The 19,956-nt window shown below is 32.5% G+C and overlaps 1 protein-coding gene across 5 annotated transcripts in view; it reads right to left on the bottom strand.

Annotated features, from left to right (window-relative positions):
* Positions 1-19,956, bottom strand: part of LOC122516087 (carbonic anhydrase-related protein 10) — a 232,683-nt gene that overhangs the window by 98,417 nt on the left and 114,310 nt on the right. For all 5 annotated transcript variants that reach the window (XM_043633650.1, XM_043633649.1, XM_043633651.1 and 2 more), the window contains one exon: positions 18,699-18,746. In XM_043633650.1, coding sequence (XP_043489585.1) covers positions 18,699-18,746 — 48 coding nt within the window. The remainder of the gene's footprint in view (positions 1-18,698; positions 18,747-19,956) is intronic.

The raw sequence follows: 19,956 nt of genomic DNA, 5'->3' as shown, positions 1-19,956 counted from the left end.
AGAAATTATGAAACGTATTGGGAAGGAAAAATATGCATGTACAATACATGTATATCGATTTCCAGAAGATTGCTTCGATAGTCAATGTGTGTTCATTGTGTTAAAACGAATAACGAATTGTCGTAGCGGGTTATTGGACGCAACGCATGCGATAAACATCGACGTTTCGAAGGGTGCGAATGAGAACATACACACATATATATATATATACATACATACATACGTATATATATTCACATACATATATACGATATCGGTGTGTCTCTCTTGTAAATGTGTACGTATAATACATCTACATATTTATATGTGTGTATGTATGTCTGTGTACGTCGACCTATCGCTTTTGCTAGCTTCGAGAAGGTAAATAAAAAGCTTGTAAAATGCAATCGGATCACCACCGGGGAATTGTACTTTCAATTGAAGAGCCGTTCCAGCGTGCCGCAAAAGTGCACTTCAACGTGGCCTCCTTCGAATCAAACGAACGAACCTTTTTATAATGAGTGCCACTTGAATTCTCTCTCTCTCTCTCTCTCTCTCTCTCTCTCTCTCTCCCTCCCTGTTTCTTTTTATTATTTCTTTCTTTCTCTATTTCTCTCATACACTCTTTCGAGATACCATCGACTAAACCTTATTAACGTATAAACGTGTACGAGTGCATTTGTATAAGAGTAAGAAGATTGTAACCCTCCTCATCGTGCAAAATCTTCTTTTCGCGTAGATATGAGAAAAAAAGATTTGATTGATTTTCACTATGCTAACTCTTAATTAATATCTTTCTCTCTCATTTTTTTCTGTCTTTTTTTTGTTGTTCGTTTTTTTTTTTATCGTGCCTCCTCCGTTGGTGTCGAACCACTTGTATATTTTTGTATATTGGATTTACGTTCACCGTCGTCTTTTTATACGCGATTTTATGTATAGAATTTTTATTAATAATTTATATCAGTATCGCGAGACACTAGATTTTTTTCATTATTTTTATATTATTTTATATTTCATTATTCATATATTAATGTTTAATAATTTTTATTGATATGGGACACAAAAATAACAAAACGTTGAGAATGTTGATATGTTTTTGGAGTTTTAAAGAAATTGAATTATTTGTATGCACCAAATTGTTAATTATTTGTATATAATATCAACATTATTTATTAACATTAATAAAATGGTGTATAAAAAAAATAAAACCTTGTGACAAATTGTTTTTAAAAAGTTTGTAATATTTAATATTCGACTAAGAAAATTTACAAATTTGCATTAATATCGATTAGAAAATAAAACTCTAAATCGAAATATTTTAAATCCTGATTTCAAAACATAAAATATATATTATTATAAATTTATATTAGCAATGATTATATAAAACGATTAGTTAAATTTGAATACACATTAAATCACATCTTACAAATTTAATTTTAACAAAATTTGATTGGATTTTCAATTGTGATAATTAAAATATAAAAATTAAATAAAATTTGGATATATTATACGTACATGTACATATACCTATACACATCAAATAGTAATTTATAAAATATGTATTACAATTTTTTTGAAAGAAAATGATTTTGAAATTATTTCTAAGAGTAAATATAAATAGAATATTTGAATAGTATTATAAAAAAAGAAAAAAGATATAAAACGTTAATGTCAAGGAAAAAGATTAGTTCGTAACGAAGTAACAAGCTTATAGGAAAGTATTTTGGACGTATTCCGTCTATTTTGGAATAGACGTTGGCATTACCCTGTACATGTCGAGCATTCCGAAAGCTCTCTCTCTCTCTCTCTCTCTCTCTCTCTCTCTCTCTTGGTCACTCGACCACAGCAACACTTCTCTCATGTTTTCACGGAATTGATAAATCTCCTATCCGTTTGGTAGGAAAGTAGTCTGTCCGTAGCGAACTGTTGAACGGAGAACGTACGAACAGAGACGAATAGATTGGTATGGTGAAAAAGAGAGAGAAAGAATATGTATATGTGTGTGTGAGAAAGGGAGAGAGAGAGAGAGAGAAAGAGAGAGAGAGAGAAGAATCGCTAGGAGGGACGACGATATATTTTTTATCCCTTTCAACGAGGTTTTATATCACTTTTTTTCCATTAGATCCTTTTCCCAGTCTCCACTAGTTCTGTTACTTTCTTCTCTCTCTCTCTCTCTCTCTCTCTCTCTCTTACTCTCTATGTACGTGCATCGAAAAAAGGTAACGGCGATCCTGAAAAGAAAATCAGATCGCCGGATTTTAATGAAAAAGCACGTTTACCATTCGTATTTCGCTGTTCGTTTCCACTGGTGGGGGTTTTTTTTCTTCTTTTTCGTTTTTTTTTTCTTCTTCTTCTTTTTATTTCATTCATCATCATTCATTCTTCATCTATATAATTTAATTGTCCTGCCCGTATAAATTGGTCGACCATAAAACGTATATAGTATAATAATTTGAAAAGATTTTCTCAATTTTTTAGAACAAAATTCAAGAAGAACGAAAACGTGGGTGTGACTTCTTTTTTTTTTCTTTTTTTTCTAACAAAGACGCGAATAAAATTTGAAATCGTGGTATCTCGTTACTTATTTTTATTTACGCAAATTTCGTAGTAACTCGAAAAGAATTTTTTTATTTAATTATATTCAAAGAGACAATTATTAATGTACGTATAATTTCGTGTTGTAAAATCATGATAAAAATTGGAATTATCTATTGCCGTTTATTTCTATATTTTTTGTTCTGTTCATTCATTCATTTGACATTAATTAATTTTGCATTTATTAATCCAAAATCTATACTTTAATTTGTATAGAAATAAATTCTAAAAATGAAAAAAGAAATAAAAATATAGTTGCGTGATTTTTATACCAAAAAAACAAAAGATAAAACGATGACGAAAAGTAAGATAATTCTTGTCGAGATGAATCTCAGAAATAGTAATCTGATTGAGCACGTTTGGACCGATTGAACGTAAGGATGGCAAACGATTCGATGGTTCAAAATCGAATGGTTCGAGATTCTATCACGATCCGTGTCACGCTTCGACCATTCCTTTCTCCCTTGCTACGAGAAACCGATTGACCGTTCCACTGAAAAATCAACTCATCTTACGACGTGAAACGACGTCTTTTCACTTTTTTCTTTTCCACAATGATAAAACAAAGAGAACAATTCATATATCGCGACGTAATAATAATTCCCAATCGCTTAAAATAAAATTCAAATGTATGAAATAATAATGAACCGTTTATTTTTAAATTGCTAAACGAGCCCATTTTGTATTTTGTTTCGAAAAAAATAATTATCAGGATATTTAGTCAATTTAAAAATATAAATTAATTACATGTCAAATGTGTGTCAATGTTTCTATTAACTTATCAATATGTAATTTGATTATATAAATATCTTTTAAACGAATTTAATTAAAATATAATATAATATATTTACGAACTGTAAATGAATTTACATAACTTTCAAAATAAAACGGTCTAATTGTTTATTTCTATTTTGTTTTTTAGAGTATCCTTCTCGTCGTTCTTCCTTTTTCTTTTTTTCTGATTTATTACATTAAGGATTAAGAAAAAATTGTCAAACAGATTCTTTTTCAAATAAAACTTTCGAAAAACTGTTTATATTAGATAGAAATGGAACAATATGAAAATATCATTTAATACGTACACGCGTGTTTCCCGTAAATGCTTTATTAAAAAGTTTCTAACAATGTGAAGGAAACGTTGGAAGAATTAATATCGCAGATAGGTACAGAACGTTTCCTTCCTTCAGATTATTATAACTTTTTAATGAAGCAGTTATAAACCTATCCTCTTATATTTAAAACCGGTGGAAACAACATACTCAGACAAAGTTTCGGAATAACTTATCAAACGTCCTGTAATACGCATGTTATACATACATTTTACAATTCATATTACGACTATACATAAATAATAGAAAAGATATATAAAAATCAAGAATTTAAACTAATTGCATCAACTTTATAGAAGAAAAGCAGTACTACCAGAAGAAAATAATTCTAACGAGGCTCCTAGCAAAATCATAAAAGTTTTTGAGTAAGTATCAACGAAACGCAATACAAGAACAATACATTTCAAACGTTCGATAATCGTTATTTTAAAAAAGAAAATAATTATAATGAGATCAATGTAATCCAAGAACAATCCATATCTTAAGAACGTTCAACTATTGCCATTTAAACAAAATGAAAAAACAATCCTAACGAGGTCAATCAAATCATCAAAGTTTTCAAATAAATAAAACCAACGTCATACAAGAACAATCCCATACCTTATGAACGTTGAGAACGGCGATTATTTTGATAAAAGAACATATTCTTAACAAGACCACAACGAAAATCATCGAAATTTTCGAGTAAGAACATCGAAACTATGAAAAGGGATTAAAAGGTAACCCGTTGACGATCTCCGTTCGTAATTTAGGTGGTAAAGTACTACGGTATATGATGAGAAAGAGAAGGAAGGTGTAGGAGTTTGAAAGGAATAGGGATTTTGATGGGGAAGGGATGTAGCACGCGGTATCCGCATCGGGCTTGTTCAAAATTAGTTTGGAAGCAGTCGATGTATGTACGGCATGGACTCCTATCCAGTGTTGGACTACGTATGTACTAACAATGCCTAGTACTCACATAGTTTCGTGGGTGTGAATTGCACATACTCTCTCTCTCTCTTTCTCTCTCTCTCTCTATACATCTCTTTCTTTCTATCCCATATCGTTCAAAGACGAAATATGATACTTCCTAACGCATCGTATTTCAACCTTAACTTTAATGTTACTATTTGTTGTACTTGATCCATATGTTCATAACATCTACCCTCTTATGTATGTGTGTGTATATTTCTGCTTATATGTAGACACACGCGTGATACGTGTTCGTTGCACATATTATATTTAACTATCTAAATACATAGCAGAGTAGTGGTAATGATAGTAAAAGGTAAACGCGTGTCAAAATTTGATTTGTTCATTTATGTGTGTGTGCGTGTGTGTGTATTGCTTAAAATCTTTCTCGTCTGTTGTAGTGTAACAGTAGTAGTTTATATATGTAACGATATGGACCAATTTTTATTTGAAAACTCTCCGGTGATTTATGCGTCTCGTTTAATCAAAGAGACCAGAAAATAATTTATCTACCGCGACCAAGTCCCTTCTTCTTCTTCTTCTCCCCCTCCACCTCCCCCTCCTCCTCCTCCTCTTCATCCCTATCCGGAAAGGATTTATTATCTTCCGTGAGCCCGAGCGTTTCTGCAAGCATTCTCTCTCTTATTCTCTATGTAAAATCGAACTCGAGTCTCGGTCGAGTCAACATTCTCCAGAATTTCTTTTTCTCTATTTCTGAACGTCACTATTGTTATTCGAGTGAGGGTTGGTTTTTCGTTTTATTACGAATTCTCGGCTTTAGAAATTTTTTTTAATCCCCCCTTCCCCCTGATCCCTCCTCTAACCCCCTCCCTCGCCGCCTACTCTTTTTTCTTTTTTGTTTTTTATATGTTTTATTATTGTTGTTGTTGTTGTTGTTCTGTTTTGTTCGTTTCAACGTAAAACGTAATATCAAAGGAATTCTTTATTTGAATATTATTTTAAGCGGATTAATAATATATTTATTAAAAAGCAAACAACGAGTCTATTACCGTGCAAATATTAAGATGAGAGAGTAGTGTCGTTTGTCTATCGTCATTGAATTATCTTATTTTCATTTATTCATCAGAACGTAATTGCATTCAGGAAAACGCACTTCGGCTTACATTTCATCTATTTTTAATTTGAATTTGGTGTTGAGTTTTCACTTTGAAGAAGGGGGCATCTAGCGAAAGCGTTTAATTAAATTTTAATTAATTAGACAATCAAATCTACAGCATTATTATTAAATATCATTAAAAATTTTCTACGAACATTTATTTATGATAAAATTAAATATTAAAAGACAAAAAAGTATATTAAAAGATAGAAATAAAGAGAGTGTGCGTTTAATGTAAAAAGAAAGTGTTAATTTACAAGATAATGATAAACGTGAAATGTAACCCTGACGAGACCGAAAATAAAAATAAAAGGTCTACAAAATATGTATATACTTAATACAATTTAAAGCTTGGAAAAAAAGTGAACACCTGTCGTAGAAATAAAGGAAAAGGAATAAAGAGAGAATGTGTATTTCGAAAAAGCGTTTAATTCAAGATAAAAAACGCGTAATGCAACTTTGACGGCAAAAAACCTGATGAAACTTCGTCGCAACGAAACGAAACGAAACGAAACGAAACGAAACGTAACGAGACAAAGTAAAAGAGAAAAAAAAGAAACCCCAAAACAATCGTAAAAATGTATTATTTTGGATAAAATCTAAAGTTTAAAAAAATGAACGCGCGTGGTGGATATAAAAGCGAGAAAAAGAAAAAAAAAGAGAGAGAGAGAGAAGAGTACATTTTGTTTAATTCATATTTTTTTGGTCATTAAAAAAAAAGGAAAGAAAAAAAAAACGTATAAAAAGAAAAGCGGCATTTGAAATTCATTTCACTTTTAATGAAACTTTTGAAAAAGCGCGCCGTTTTTAATTTACGAGATAAAGATAAACGCGGAATTAGTTCTCCGTTTCCTAAAGTGAGAGAAAGAGAGAGAGAGAGAGAGAGAAAGCTTTCGCAGAATAGCAGGTAGAGAGTTTGGTAAGCGAATAAACAACAGCAACGAGCTTTCGAGGCTTATACGCGTAGCATGTAACAATTTGGATTCTCGATATCGCCTTGTTATCGACGCACGCACCGTGCGATAACAATATCGTTCGAACCGGTAAGCGACCGTCGCGATTCACTCCCTTTTCATCCCCTTTTCACCCCCTTTTCACCCTAACCCTCATTCACCCTCGCATTTTCCAGTCCCTTTTCAAGCCTCTCGCTTTGTATGTATACGTGTGCGTATGCGTGTGCGTGTGTGTGTGTGTGAGTACGGACACAAAGTTCCAGCAGCAGGTTACCCAAGCTCCCCGCGGATTTGCACACGCTCGTTGTGTTGCAGTTGTAAATTCGTTAATTAACTAAGGTAATTGCTTCTGTAGCCTAGTAATGCGTTCAATTCACGACGCAGCCTGGGAGAACGAGTGGACAAGCGAGAAAATAGGGATGGCATCGAACGAGCCCCTAATGCGAGCCAACGTTGACGTACATCCCCGTAACCTACGTTTACATTATTTACCATACACCCCCTCCCCACCCCCTCTCTTGTAGCACGGCCATTATTGAAAGTTTCAATTATTTTTTTCGTCAGAAAAATAAATGTGTTTTTTTATTTTGATATTTAATTGAAACATTTAGTCGGTAGTTTTTTTTTCTCGTTTATTTATTCATTCGTTGCTATTATTCGTTGGATCGATATTTATGATAAATTATCTTTAAATTGTCGATCGAATGAGAGAAGGAAATAATATTATTTGATATTAGAAAAATTTTGCTTCGGTTTTTTACTTTTTTTATTGACCGTTATTTGTTCGATCAATATTTATAATTAAATATCTATTTAATTATGCATATCTATTTAAAATATTATTTATTGCGAATACTGATCTCAAATTGTAGTGAAATAATATTATTCAATATTATCAAAATCTGCTTTCCCCCATTATTGACCATATTATTTATCATAGAAAAATTATTTTTATTAACCGAATGAATACAACTACTTACCGTTAGATATTATCGTTCCTAGATATAAACCAAATTTTTTGTTATTTTACTTACTTATAAATTTTGAAGAAAAAATATACATAAATATATATACACATATATATAAATGGTATTTGCGTGTATGAGTTGAATAGAATTTTGAAGAGACATAGGGAGAAAGGGATGAATTCGATTTTGGGGGACATTTCAATCAATGGAGAACAAGTGGCCGTTTTCGAAATGTCCAGACAGAGAGAGCAGTTGCATTTGCACTCTCGAGTACATCGCTGCTAATGTATGCACGCAATCCAGCCAGCCGGTGGATAGGACCAGCACCAACCAACCAACCAACCAACCAACCAACCAACCAACCAACCAGCTAGCCAACCAGCCAGCTAGCCATCCACCTAGCGGAGGGTGGCTTGCTTTTCCGGAAAACATATTCTATGCATACATGCATGTTCAACACCTGCGAAGCACGGTCCATCGTCTGACAGTCGACTGGATAGGATGTTAAATTACCGCATTTAAATAATTTCATTTAATCTCTGCTTCGTCCTCCTTTTCTTTATTCCTATCTCTCTCTATCTCTCTATCTCTGTCTCTCTCTCTCTCTCTCTCTTTTCTCTCTAACTCAACATTTCTCGACAAATCTCAATTTCATCCGAAACAGGCGATTCTTTAAATCTTTTATCCGCATTTCCTATAATTCACTTGTCCCTTTCAAGAATTAACAAGAATTCTGACATGTTAAAACAAGGATACTCAAACTTTATCCTACGCGGATCGCATATACTCGTTTCGTGTATTAAACGTGGGCCGCATATTTGCACCAGTTGAAAAAGATATTTCACAAATTATAAATCATTAAAGATGATAAACAATAATAATAATATTTATTTTTAGTTTACAAAATTAATTAATATAATATAAATAATATATGAAAAATAAGTTAATATAAAACATGAATGATATTATAAATGAAATTAAACAATATTGAATAAAATATGATAAAGTACATTATATAAAAATGAACAAAATATATGCGTAATATTTACATCAGTATTAGTTAAGTAGTTCATTATCGTTAAATGTTAATTAAGTATTAAACATAACACCGATTGTCTAAACGTATATTTAGATCCAGCTAAAGGATTAATTTTGTCCGATATTGAGTTTGAATAATTGCACATTCTTGTAATGGGGGTTCAGTATAAATCTGATTGTGAGATTATTAGAATGTAAGTTAACGCGTAAGACCGAAGTGTGAACAAAGAGTGAATTTAATAAACTGTAACTTACTTACCTAAATATAATAACTTATTTAACAAAAAAGGAAGATAAATTCATGATCGAACGTTTAGGTCCAGTTATGCTAAAAAGAGAGAAAGAGAGAAAGAGAGAGACTCGTCTAATTTTGTTAAAACGAAATTTTCTTCTATCCTCTATTTTTCTCGAGATTAACGATCGATAAGTTAAAAAAAAAATAACCCGATCTTCTCTTATCTCCCTTTTTTATCTTTTTGTGAACGTAAGAGAATTCGATCGAAAATCGCAAGATTGAAACTATAACGACCATTACGCGAAATCGAATATCGACCAAGTTCAGATATCGTGACGACAGATATCGTATATGTGTGTGTATGTGTGTGGGTAGGTGTTTGTTAAAAGAATGAAACTAAGGGTTGAAAGAACTAGAAGCAAGCTCCGAAAACCTCACCCACTCCTCTTATTTCTCGATCTCGTGGTAAACGTGGAATCGCGAAAATTTTGTATAAAAAACAAAACAAAACGAAACGAAAAAGAAAAGAATCGGGGGAAAAAAAATGTGTCGATATTATCATAGCGATCAGTGTCGAGTGCATCAGCACGCGTCGATTTCTTTTCGATACAACACGTGTAGATATCTATGTGTATGTAATATACATGCTCGCTGATCGTTGCGAACAGATCCAAGAAAAAGTTTCTTCTCCTCGACTGTCGATACATATGTATCCACATATATATGTATATATAGTATTTTCAATTGAATGTCTTTTGAATTCAACGAATACGAAATCAAAGAACGACTCGGGAAGAGTACTTGCAGGAATAAGAGTCGAACTATATATGACTTTGAATAAAATCATTTTTCTTCTTGAATTCGTTTCACGAGTATCTCTACTCAACTGCTTGACCAACGCTATGTTTAAAATCATTTACGTGAAAAATAATTTCATTTGATTACAGGATTTCGGAAAAAAAAGTATTCAAAATTATTTGACGCGACTATTAATAATTATTTGATATCTTTATCAATCGAGATGATGCAATGTTGAACACACGTTAATTTTCAATATTTTGTGTTGAAAAATAATAATTTTCTTGAAAATAAATTTAATTAAAGTATTAACGTAAAATAAAATTCATTAATTGTAAGATAAAAGTATGTTATTATCGTATATTATTTAGCAAAAAGAGAGAGAAAAACAAGTTAACGAGTTTACATAAAACTTGGCATTAGATTAAACAAAATATTACGATTAATCATTCATGATTTCAATGATTAATAATAAGAAAAACAATGAAATTCTAATAAGAGAGAGAGAATAAATTATTTAATCATAAAAAGTTAAGATTTACATATATCGATAATTGAAGTAAAAAATCGTTTAAAAAAAAAGTGACATAGGTAGAGTGAACGAAACTTAGAACGTTGTGGAATATTGAAATTCCAGGTGCAATATTGGAAGAAAAATTGTCGATTTGTAGGATCAAGAAATGGCACATTCCTAAAATCTATTAATCCGTCCGTCCCATTCTCCATGGTCATCTCCCCATAGCCATTGGATGAGCACCTAACCTTTCTTCGTGGCTAAAACCACAAGTTCCGGTGAGATCGGAAGCTGACCACGCTGTGTGAGCCACCTTACTCTCGTCTCTCACGGCTTATCTCACTCCCACCACCATTCGCCATCACCATCACAACCACCACCATCACCATCACCACCACCACGACTTCTAGGACTAGTACTACCACCATCACCATCACCACCAGTAGCACTTTCAAACTCGGTCGGCTTAGAATCCGTAAAGCTATGCTACTTATACGATATTGCACCGATATTAAATACGATATATTTAATCGATAGGGAAAATAGCTTTATAGTAAGGGATACTCTTATGAGAATAGAAACGACCATAATCTAATAACCTCTATTTTTGTTCACTCATAAACATCAATTATAAATTTAAGAAGAAAAAAAGAAATATTAAGATAGTTGAACCTTGACATTAACGTATGGTATAAACACTTAACTATTAATTATAATTAAAAAATTATAAATAATATTATCAGACACGCGCAAACTTTTGGATAATATTGATCGGTGCTAGAAGATGTTAATACAGAAGTGACTCGAAATCCCATAACAGGGATATTAAAATAACAAAATAATATAAATTAATTTATTTTTATTTCAGTAAACACATATTTTATTTATACTGAAAATAATTTTATAGCGAAGATACTCTTATGAAAATAATGATTCCATAATCATTCTTTTTTTTCCTTACAATTATCGATTATTAACGATAATTAAAAATGAATTAGAAAATGATAGATATAATATTATTGACTTTATTCATAATTTAATAAACGCAATTAAGCACACAACACACAAATATCTTATTAATTAAACAATATAATTTAAAATTCACGATACTTAACAAAAGTTTAATAAATAATCTATAACGTTCCTAAAATTAAACGGGAGAAAAGCTAGGAAATCCTTGAAAGTGTTATAATTTTATTAAATTTAAATGATTCCAAAATAAAATATCCTAATAAATAGGTTATCCTATCTGGAATAATCAAACAAATAAATAATCTATATAAATATTCTATCCGGAATAATCAAAAAAATAATCAACCGAAAGAAGTAGTAAAAAAGAAAGAAAGAAATAAAAATAGAAAGAGAGCGTAGGTTTCTTTTTCTTATTAGGGGTGGCCTCCTTTTTAAAAACTTAAGCCAAATCTAAATCTTAAGTCGGCACACTGTATTCAGTGCGAAGTGATAAAGATGGAAAGTGGTTAGGTATTTGCATGTTTTTTACATGCTTCTTTAATTCCAACCGTATCTTTCTCCCTCCACTTGCACCCCCACCCCTTCTTTTTCTCTCTCTTTCTTTCTCTTTCTCATTCGTTGGAATAGTAGTGGTTTTCACGGCAGTTACTCCGGAAAATATACGAAAACATTTGCGCCTTGGGTGGAACGCCAAAGTCCTCTTCTGTTGGAAAAAGGTTCACCAACTGGTCGTATTATGATCCTCACCTACTCTTTAGCTTTCTCGAACTATTCACAAGGGTTCCGGTTTGCTTTATACGCGTCTTAGCCACTGAGAAACCTTTCTACTTTCTCTCTTTTTCTTTTTCCTTTCCCTTTTTTTATTCTTTCTCTGACAACAGCACACAGAAGAACCAAAGAAACCAACCTAACCCTCATCCCCTGCCCCACCCCCATACCACCCTCTTTTTCACAGTGAACTTGGACTTTATCCAGCTTGACTATACCTTCTTAGTACTCGATTGCATATAAACATTCTTTTTTACTTTCACATGCACGTCTTCATCTCTTCTCACGACGAATCCTCGATGTTAACGCACCGCGACACTTTGCTGAAACGTTTATCCTTTTTCTTTTTCCTTTCCTTCCCTTTCCTTCTTTTCTCTCTTTTCTTCTTTTCTTTTTTCTTTTCTTTTCTTTTTCATTCTCTCGTTCGTTCGTTCTATCTCGTTAATCCTCTCATTTTTCTTTATGAAAATATTTCTACTAGTTCTTTTAAAAAAGATAATCGAGATAAGTCGAAAACAATTTGTTAGTATCGAAGATTCTTCGAATAATTTTGTTTTCTTAATATTTCAAGTTAAAAGAAAAACAAAAACAAGAAAAAAAGAAAAGCGATACTCCGATGTAACTTTCGTCGAATTTATAAAAAATAAATGTTTGCGAGTTCGTTGACTTTACGAATGGGGTTCATCGAACAGGAAATCTCGTGTAAGTAATTATTGACTCGTACTACTTTAAGAGTTTCTTTGTATCTTTTATTTTTTTTTCTTTTTATTTTTTACTCTCATTCTCGTACTTTTCAATATATCTTTAAAATTTTTATTTACTTTCCGTAAGATTTGGAAAAATTCAATTTCCACGCGATAGGGAAAAGAGAAAGAAAAAAAAAGAAAAGAAAAGAAAAGAAAAGAAGAAGAAACGATATTTGAATTTATTTATTGTTTCTTCTTAAAAAATATTAAAATATGTATGTGTATTAAATATTTGGCGAGTAGAAAACGCTAACTCGTTTCTTTCAGAATACGAGGACGGCGATATGACAGGAGCATTCATATACGACGCGTTTTTAATATCACTGCTTTATACATATTCCGCCACCTCCTTTCATATTGGTCGACGTCTTCTGAAATTGTGCTGCGCTGGTAACTCGGCCCGTAGAATATATATATATCTATGTATATGCCTCGACTATATGAATGCTTTTTCGGTACGAGGGTTGATATCAAGGCTGAGATAACCTGCCACTCGGCTATCGAACTTACGAAAGTCTACTTCGATTCTTCTTTTTTTTCTCTTTTTCCATCCTTACCTTTCTTTATTTCTTTCATTCTTACTTTCTTTTTTCCTTTCTTTCCTATTGCTTTTTACTCCGCCGTTATAATTATTTTTTTTTCTTCTTATCTGTTCTTCTGTCCATATAATACGCATTGAAAATTTATTTCTCATTAATATTATAATATCGAAGAGAGAAAAATCACGCGAGTTAGATTATGATAAGTCAAATGAAGATCTTCGAGAGAATTATTTTTGTTGCCTTTTTTTTTTTTTCTTAAGAAAACTCTAACGTTAAGATTCTGTCATAATCGAATTCGATGAAATTCAAATTTCCCCCTAAAATGATATAAATACGATCATGGTGTTCGTTTAAGAATATTATTTGCGTTAGGATTGAGAGAGTGCGAGAATTTGATGAAATAAAAATATGATCTTCGAAAATAATATTATAAATTAATATATATATATTATAAATATTATTATAAAAAAAAAAAAACAATTCCGAGATGATATTTTAAAAAAAAATTCTAATGTTCGTCTAATGCGTCAGAATTAGGTATATAAATTTTAATTAAATCAAATAAGGGTCTTCAAAAAAAAAAAAAGCTATAAACACGGTCCTGGGTGTTGGTTAGAGAAAATTTATTCGTTCAAATTGCGTCAGGGTTGCGCGTATGAATTTGATTAGGGTCTTAAAAACTATAAATACGGTCCCGTTTTGTTTGTTTGTTTGTTTGTTTAGGAAAAATACTGGGGGGATTATTAGATTTTCTTCGAACGTTTGATGTTTAATAAGAATCGACGAGAGTTATGAATAGAAAACGATCGGAATATAAGTAAGCTCGGGTATGGTATGGGTGAAAGGGGGAGGAGGAGGAGTGGTGGTGTTGGGGGAGGGGATATATAAACGTGGGTAAAAATATGAGAATAGTAGGAGCAAAGTTTAAGAAAACATCGTCCTTTTTCCGCCATTGTATGGAAGAACGACGAGCGAACGAGGTAAAACGCCGGAATGGTGGAAAAAAGATTTATGGAAAATGCGGGAATGGCGTCGAAGTGCATAAGTCGAAGTCGTTTGGGTCGTCGGAGGATGGTGGTTAACGGGTAACGATGGTGGTGGTGGTGGTGGTGGTGGTGGTGGTGATAAGGTGGGAATGAGAAGGGTGGAAGAAAAATAAAGTAAAAAAGAGACGGTGAAGGGAAAGAAAGAGAGAGAGGGAGGGAGAGAGAGAGGGTCGAGTGAAAATAAAAAGAAAAAAAAAAGATGAAAGAGAGAGCAGTTAGAGGAGCGAAAAAGGAATCTTCACGGGGCATAGAATTTTCCCCCGTAGTCTGAATTAAACGACGAAATTCTCGACTTTTCGTGTAAACGGGAGAGTCGTCCTACGACTACGCCTTCGACCGAAGATGAAGGAAGGAAGGAAGGAAGGAAAGAAGAAAACTCGAGCTGGTTTTCTTCAACAAACGAACAAAACGAATTGTTTGACCGTACCCCCCCGAACTTCTTCGAAATCTCTTCGAAAGAATTCTCTCAAAGGATCTTTTCTTCGTTTTTGTTTTACCGTGGATTCAGGACTCGTGGTCGTATCTATTTTTTTATTTGTATTTTTATTTAAAAAAAAACAATGGAAAATAAATAGCGAAGATATAGACAAATCGATCGGATCGTATTTGTACGAATTAATTTAGGAATAATTCTATAGATTTTTGTCCAACATATTAGAATTGGTCAGTAATTTCGTTCGTATGGGACTTTTGCATGATAGGCCCCGTATATGGGTCGCTAATAACGAGAAAGGGGATTAAATATAATTTCATTCAAATAGACTAAATTTTGTTTTTTTTTCTTATCTATCACATTTAATATGAGAAAAACACAAAAAAGGAAACAATACAAATTTTTTCGCGTAATCTTAACGTAACTCGTAAAAAAAGGAAACAACCGTGAAGATATTTAAAAAAAAAAAAGAAACAAAAAAACAAAGTAACGGGTTATCGCGTAATAATTTTCGTTAGAAAAGAAAACAAAATAAAATCTATGGAGATTTGAAGGGCTCGGTAGGTACGTGCTTTGACCGTGAATAAAGTTTCGCGTTTATAGTACCTACGTACTCTCTCAGATATTATATGAGATATCGGGGCTTATGGTGATGCCTAAGCGATGGTTTTCTACAAGGACCCTTGAGGCAGGCGAGTTCAAGGATGCAGAAGGCGCAAGGATATAGATATATAGGCTTTAACGTCGAAGTACAAGGGAAGCTTTTCGAAAGTGCAACCAGCCGGTTTTCCCGTCTACGCCTATTGGTTGTAAACGTTGGAACCATCTGTCCGAGATATGAGGGCCTTACATACGTTCCCAAAATCTATTTCTGGCGGACATCGATCCGTGAGGGAAGAATGAGGTGGGGTAGGGAATGGGGGGTAATAAGTTATCCAAGTACCCAACTTATCCCTCCTACGAGATTCACGAATCCAAATATCTGATCGTATGAAAATTCATTCCTTCCGTTCTTACATACGTGATCTTTGTAAAAATCATATGTTGATTTCTTTTCCTCCTTCATAAACTAGGAACTTTGTACTGTTAGAATTTTTTGAACGCAAATTTGACCAAATGTTTCTACGCGATTTGAAATGTATTAATTATCACTTTTTTTTTTTTCAAATTACAATCAAGTTTCGAGGCTTATTAGTTGTACATTTTAAAAGATAGAAAAAAACTACCTTTTTACTAGGAACAAAAATGAAAAAGAAGGAGTAACGAATTACTTAAGCATTTTTTGACTCACTTTGAAACTTTTAATCTATTTTGCATTTAACAAAAATATACACCAAAATGTTGGCATCCCCTTGCGTAACCACGAATTAATTTAAAATTGAATAATCAATGTTACTTTGTAACATTCCAACGTTGTAACTTCGACGAATAAATATTTCCAAAAACGTTGATAAATTTAGAAGAAAAAAACATTAAAGGATAGTTAGAGTCGAATGATATAATATATTATACTTCGTGAGATTTATTGAAAGCTCGAACCGTACGTAAAAAAAAAAAAATAAAAAAAAAAGAATAAAAAGAGGATGCACTTTAGAGTTGATTAATTGTAAGTAAAACATGAATATAATAAATATTTGATAATTTAGGAGAGCACTTATCGCACGCCGACCTTTACCAACGGAATACTCGTACTAACATGAGCTTAACATAAAGAGAGAAAGCTTTCGACGGTAACATTCCGGTAAAGCCGTCTGTCCATCCGTCCTACCGCGTCGTTAATTTTGACTCTGCATCGTACTTCACAATTTCTCAAATGTACCATGCGAAACGAATATTCCCTGCTAGCTTGCATTCATCATGCTCGGGACAGACGTCTTTTCGTATGTTGACGTGAAAGTAGTAACCCCGGTTTTAGCTTATAAACGCACCACACACTCATCCCCTCCTCCTCTCACATACTCACTGGTTGGTTGAATCTTTCCAGTATGCGTATTACATTAAATAGGTCAATTTAGAATTAGTTTGATACATATATAAGTAAATACATATGTATTTATGTACTTATATATGTATGTATACATGTATGTATGTATTTGTGTAAGTGTGGGGGTGTATAGGCATGGGTGTTTGTGTCTACTCAGCTAAATTATCGTACGTTATGTTAGGACAAGCGAATCGTGCTAATTAAGACGACGAATAAAAGAATAAAAAAAGAGAAAGAAAGAAAGAAAGAGAGAAAGAGAGAGAGAGAGAGAGAGATGAAAAGAGAAAGTCAAGGACGAAAGGAAACGAAAAGGATTTACCGAGTTGTTCAATTAAAAGAAAATAGAATATAATCCCCTGTGTGGGTGATGGGGGGAGGGAGAGGAGGAAGGGAAGTCTGGGGAATACAGTATACATAGCCGCACAAATTTATTTTAATCCTAGCACCGGTAGCACCGTTAGTATTAAGAGTCCCATTTATAGAACTAGGACTAGAGATAAGCGAGCCACTTTCGTGTCCTGTTCGTATTTTCTTTTCTTTTTTCTTTTTCTTTTTCTCTTTTTTTTTTTTTTTGGTCTTTTTGCCTTTCTTTTTCTCGTATTTCTAATCGTCTTTTCCTTTATTTTCCTTAACACGTCGAGTGGGAATACAACATGATATTTTCTTTTTTTTTCTTTTCTTTTTTTTGAATCATATTTACATATATGCGTGTAAGTATATGTTCGTATGTTTTCATGAATATAATCGGTACGTAAGTGGAATTTAGTGCGAGATAAGAAGAAAAAAAAAAGCTGTTTCTTATGGGAGAAAGAAAAGAATATTTATTTTATTTTTTAAATTAATATATATGTATATACAAAATATCTGATCGAATAATATAATATATCACATCTGTTATCTCGTTAATTAAATGGATCCATTCGGGAAGACACATCGATTACTAGATCGAAACAAGTTGATAAATATCAAAGTACTCTGTCGTAAATACTTTATGAAGATAATTCTCTTGTCATTTTTCTTCTTCTTCTTCTTCTTCATCTTCTTTTAACACGTATCGAATAGAAGAGAAGGAGAAGAGAAAATGAACGCCCAAAAATATATAATATATAAGAAGTTTTACATACCGCGCGTTTGATGTAAAGGAATATTTGATTTATGGATAGGAAAGGTATACAAAAAAGAAAAAATAAAAAAGAAAGATATTAAAAAATAATGAGAGAGTGAGAGAGAGAGAGAGAAGAAAAGAAAAAGAAAAATTAGAAGAGAAAAATTTGGAAGTATTTCACGCAAGGTGCTTCTTAAAGCGAATATACGACACTGGTTGCTTTTTTGTTTTCTTTTTTTTTTAACTCTCTCTCTCTCTCTCTCTCTTTCTCTTTCTTTCTGTCGTGGCAGCTGGTTCGCATAAACGTAGGAAACACTAAACTCCAGGCCTCGACTTTGAACGACCGTATCGCAAACCCCCCGTGTGCGCCTTATTTTTAATAAAAACTACGAAAGAGGAGGACGATAGAACGAACGAACGAACGAACGAAACGAGACGAACGATGAAATTAAAAAGTAAGTTAAAAAATAAAAAATAAAAAGACCAAAATGAACAAATAGAAACTAAGAATGCGCAAAAATTTGATAGCTTTTCTTTTTTTCTTGTTGGAATAAATTGTACGTGGTGTGTGTGTGTGTTTGTGTGTCGAAATTATTTATTATCTACGGTCGATATAAGCATTGTCAGAACGTTGAATATTTTAATTCATGACTATAAATTTTTCCAAATAATTTTTACCTTTACCAATTAGCTTTTTATTCATATTTAATTAAAAATTATTATTATTAATAATTAAAATCATAACAACTTCTAACATTTATTTTTGGACCCAATTCAATAAAGTATACAAATTTGACATGTTTAGTGTTAACTAAACTCGAATTTTGTTTAGATCATCAACTTACCGGAAATCCCATCGTAGGTCCACCATTCCTCCCAGCTTGCCTCGGATTCTGTAACACGAAAGAAAAAAAAATTATCTGATCTGTACTTCATTAAAATACTTTTCTTTTTTTTTTATTTTACTTTCTTTTTTTTTTACATCGAACGATACTACGAAATTAATAGATGGCGTATATTGAATCGATCGTTTCTCTGTGGTTTATCGACGTTTCGACATTCTATCGCGTGGTAGATCAATTATATTGTTCTACTTCTTTCTCTCTCCCTCTCTCTCTCCCTCTCTCACTCTTTCTCTTTCTAACCAACGAGATCAGGCTACATCGAATGTTGGTACTTTTAATTAACCGAAAAATAAGTTCCTAACGTGAATAATATCTAAAATGACCAAATTTCTATATCGTTATATGAACTTTTATATTTTTTTTTTATTATATATTATTATTATATATATTAACACATGAATTAATAAGACACGGATAGTAAAAACACTTTCGAACGAGATTTATTAAAAAAGAAAAAAGTAAAGTACGATAAAGCATTATACATTTTTAATCAGTTTTAAAAACTGAATACACTCCAACAAATACACACACACAGAGCATTTATATACAAACACATATACAAAACCTAGAAGAAAGTTTACTTCTTTTACAAAGTTGTATTAAAAAGTAAGATGATGCATATTTAATGTTAATTAAAAGTAGTAAATGTGAGTAATAGATAAAGAGTGAAGGAGAAATAAAGAGGTGGAATTAATTGAAGAAGAAAATATCGAAAAGGAAAAGTTGAAAGTTGGTTCCATCATTGCGGTAACCAAAAGACAAAAGAAGTTACACGAGAGTATAATTGCTCGTAATATCGATCAATTGTTCTGGTAAAATAAAGAAAGAAAGACATAAAGGGAAAGAGAACGAGAGAGATAGATAGAAAGATCGATTTAACGATTTCTGATCATCCTTCTATGGACTGGGGTGGGGTAGGGGGTGGGGAGGGGAAGGGGGTGATCAGAAACCTAACAGAACTTGATCGGTATTGCGTGATGGTGGTTTCATGCACGTCGAGCATGCTCAGCTAACGTCTACGATTTAATTCTCTCTCTATATATCTCTATCTTTCTCTAGAGAATAGTAATAGTAATAGCACAGTTACTCGAACCCAAATACCTATGCGCTTGACCAATCATCGATCTGATTAAATGTTTGTCCGATAAAATCCTCTCCTGTTCTCCTTCAATGTTATTACTTAACGTTTTCTTTTCCT

This window comes from Polistes fuscatus, unplaced genomic scaffold, assembly GCF_010416935.1.
Source record: "Polistes fuscatus isolate 324 unplaced genomic scaffold, CU_Pfus_HIC Scaffold2, whole genome shotgun sequence".
Classification (NCBI taxonomy): domain Eukaryota; kingdom Metazoa; phylum Arthropoda; class Insecta; order Hymenoptera; family Vespidae; genus Polistes; species Polistes fuscatus.
The sequence above is the reverse complement of the archived record's forward strand: the minus strand, read 5'-3'. Positions and strand labels throughout refer to the sequence as shown.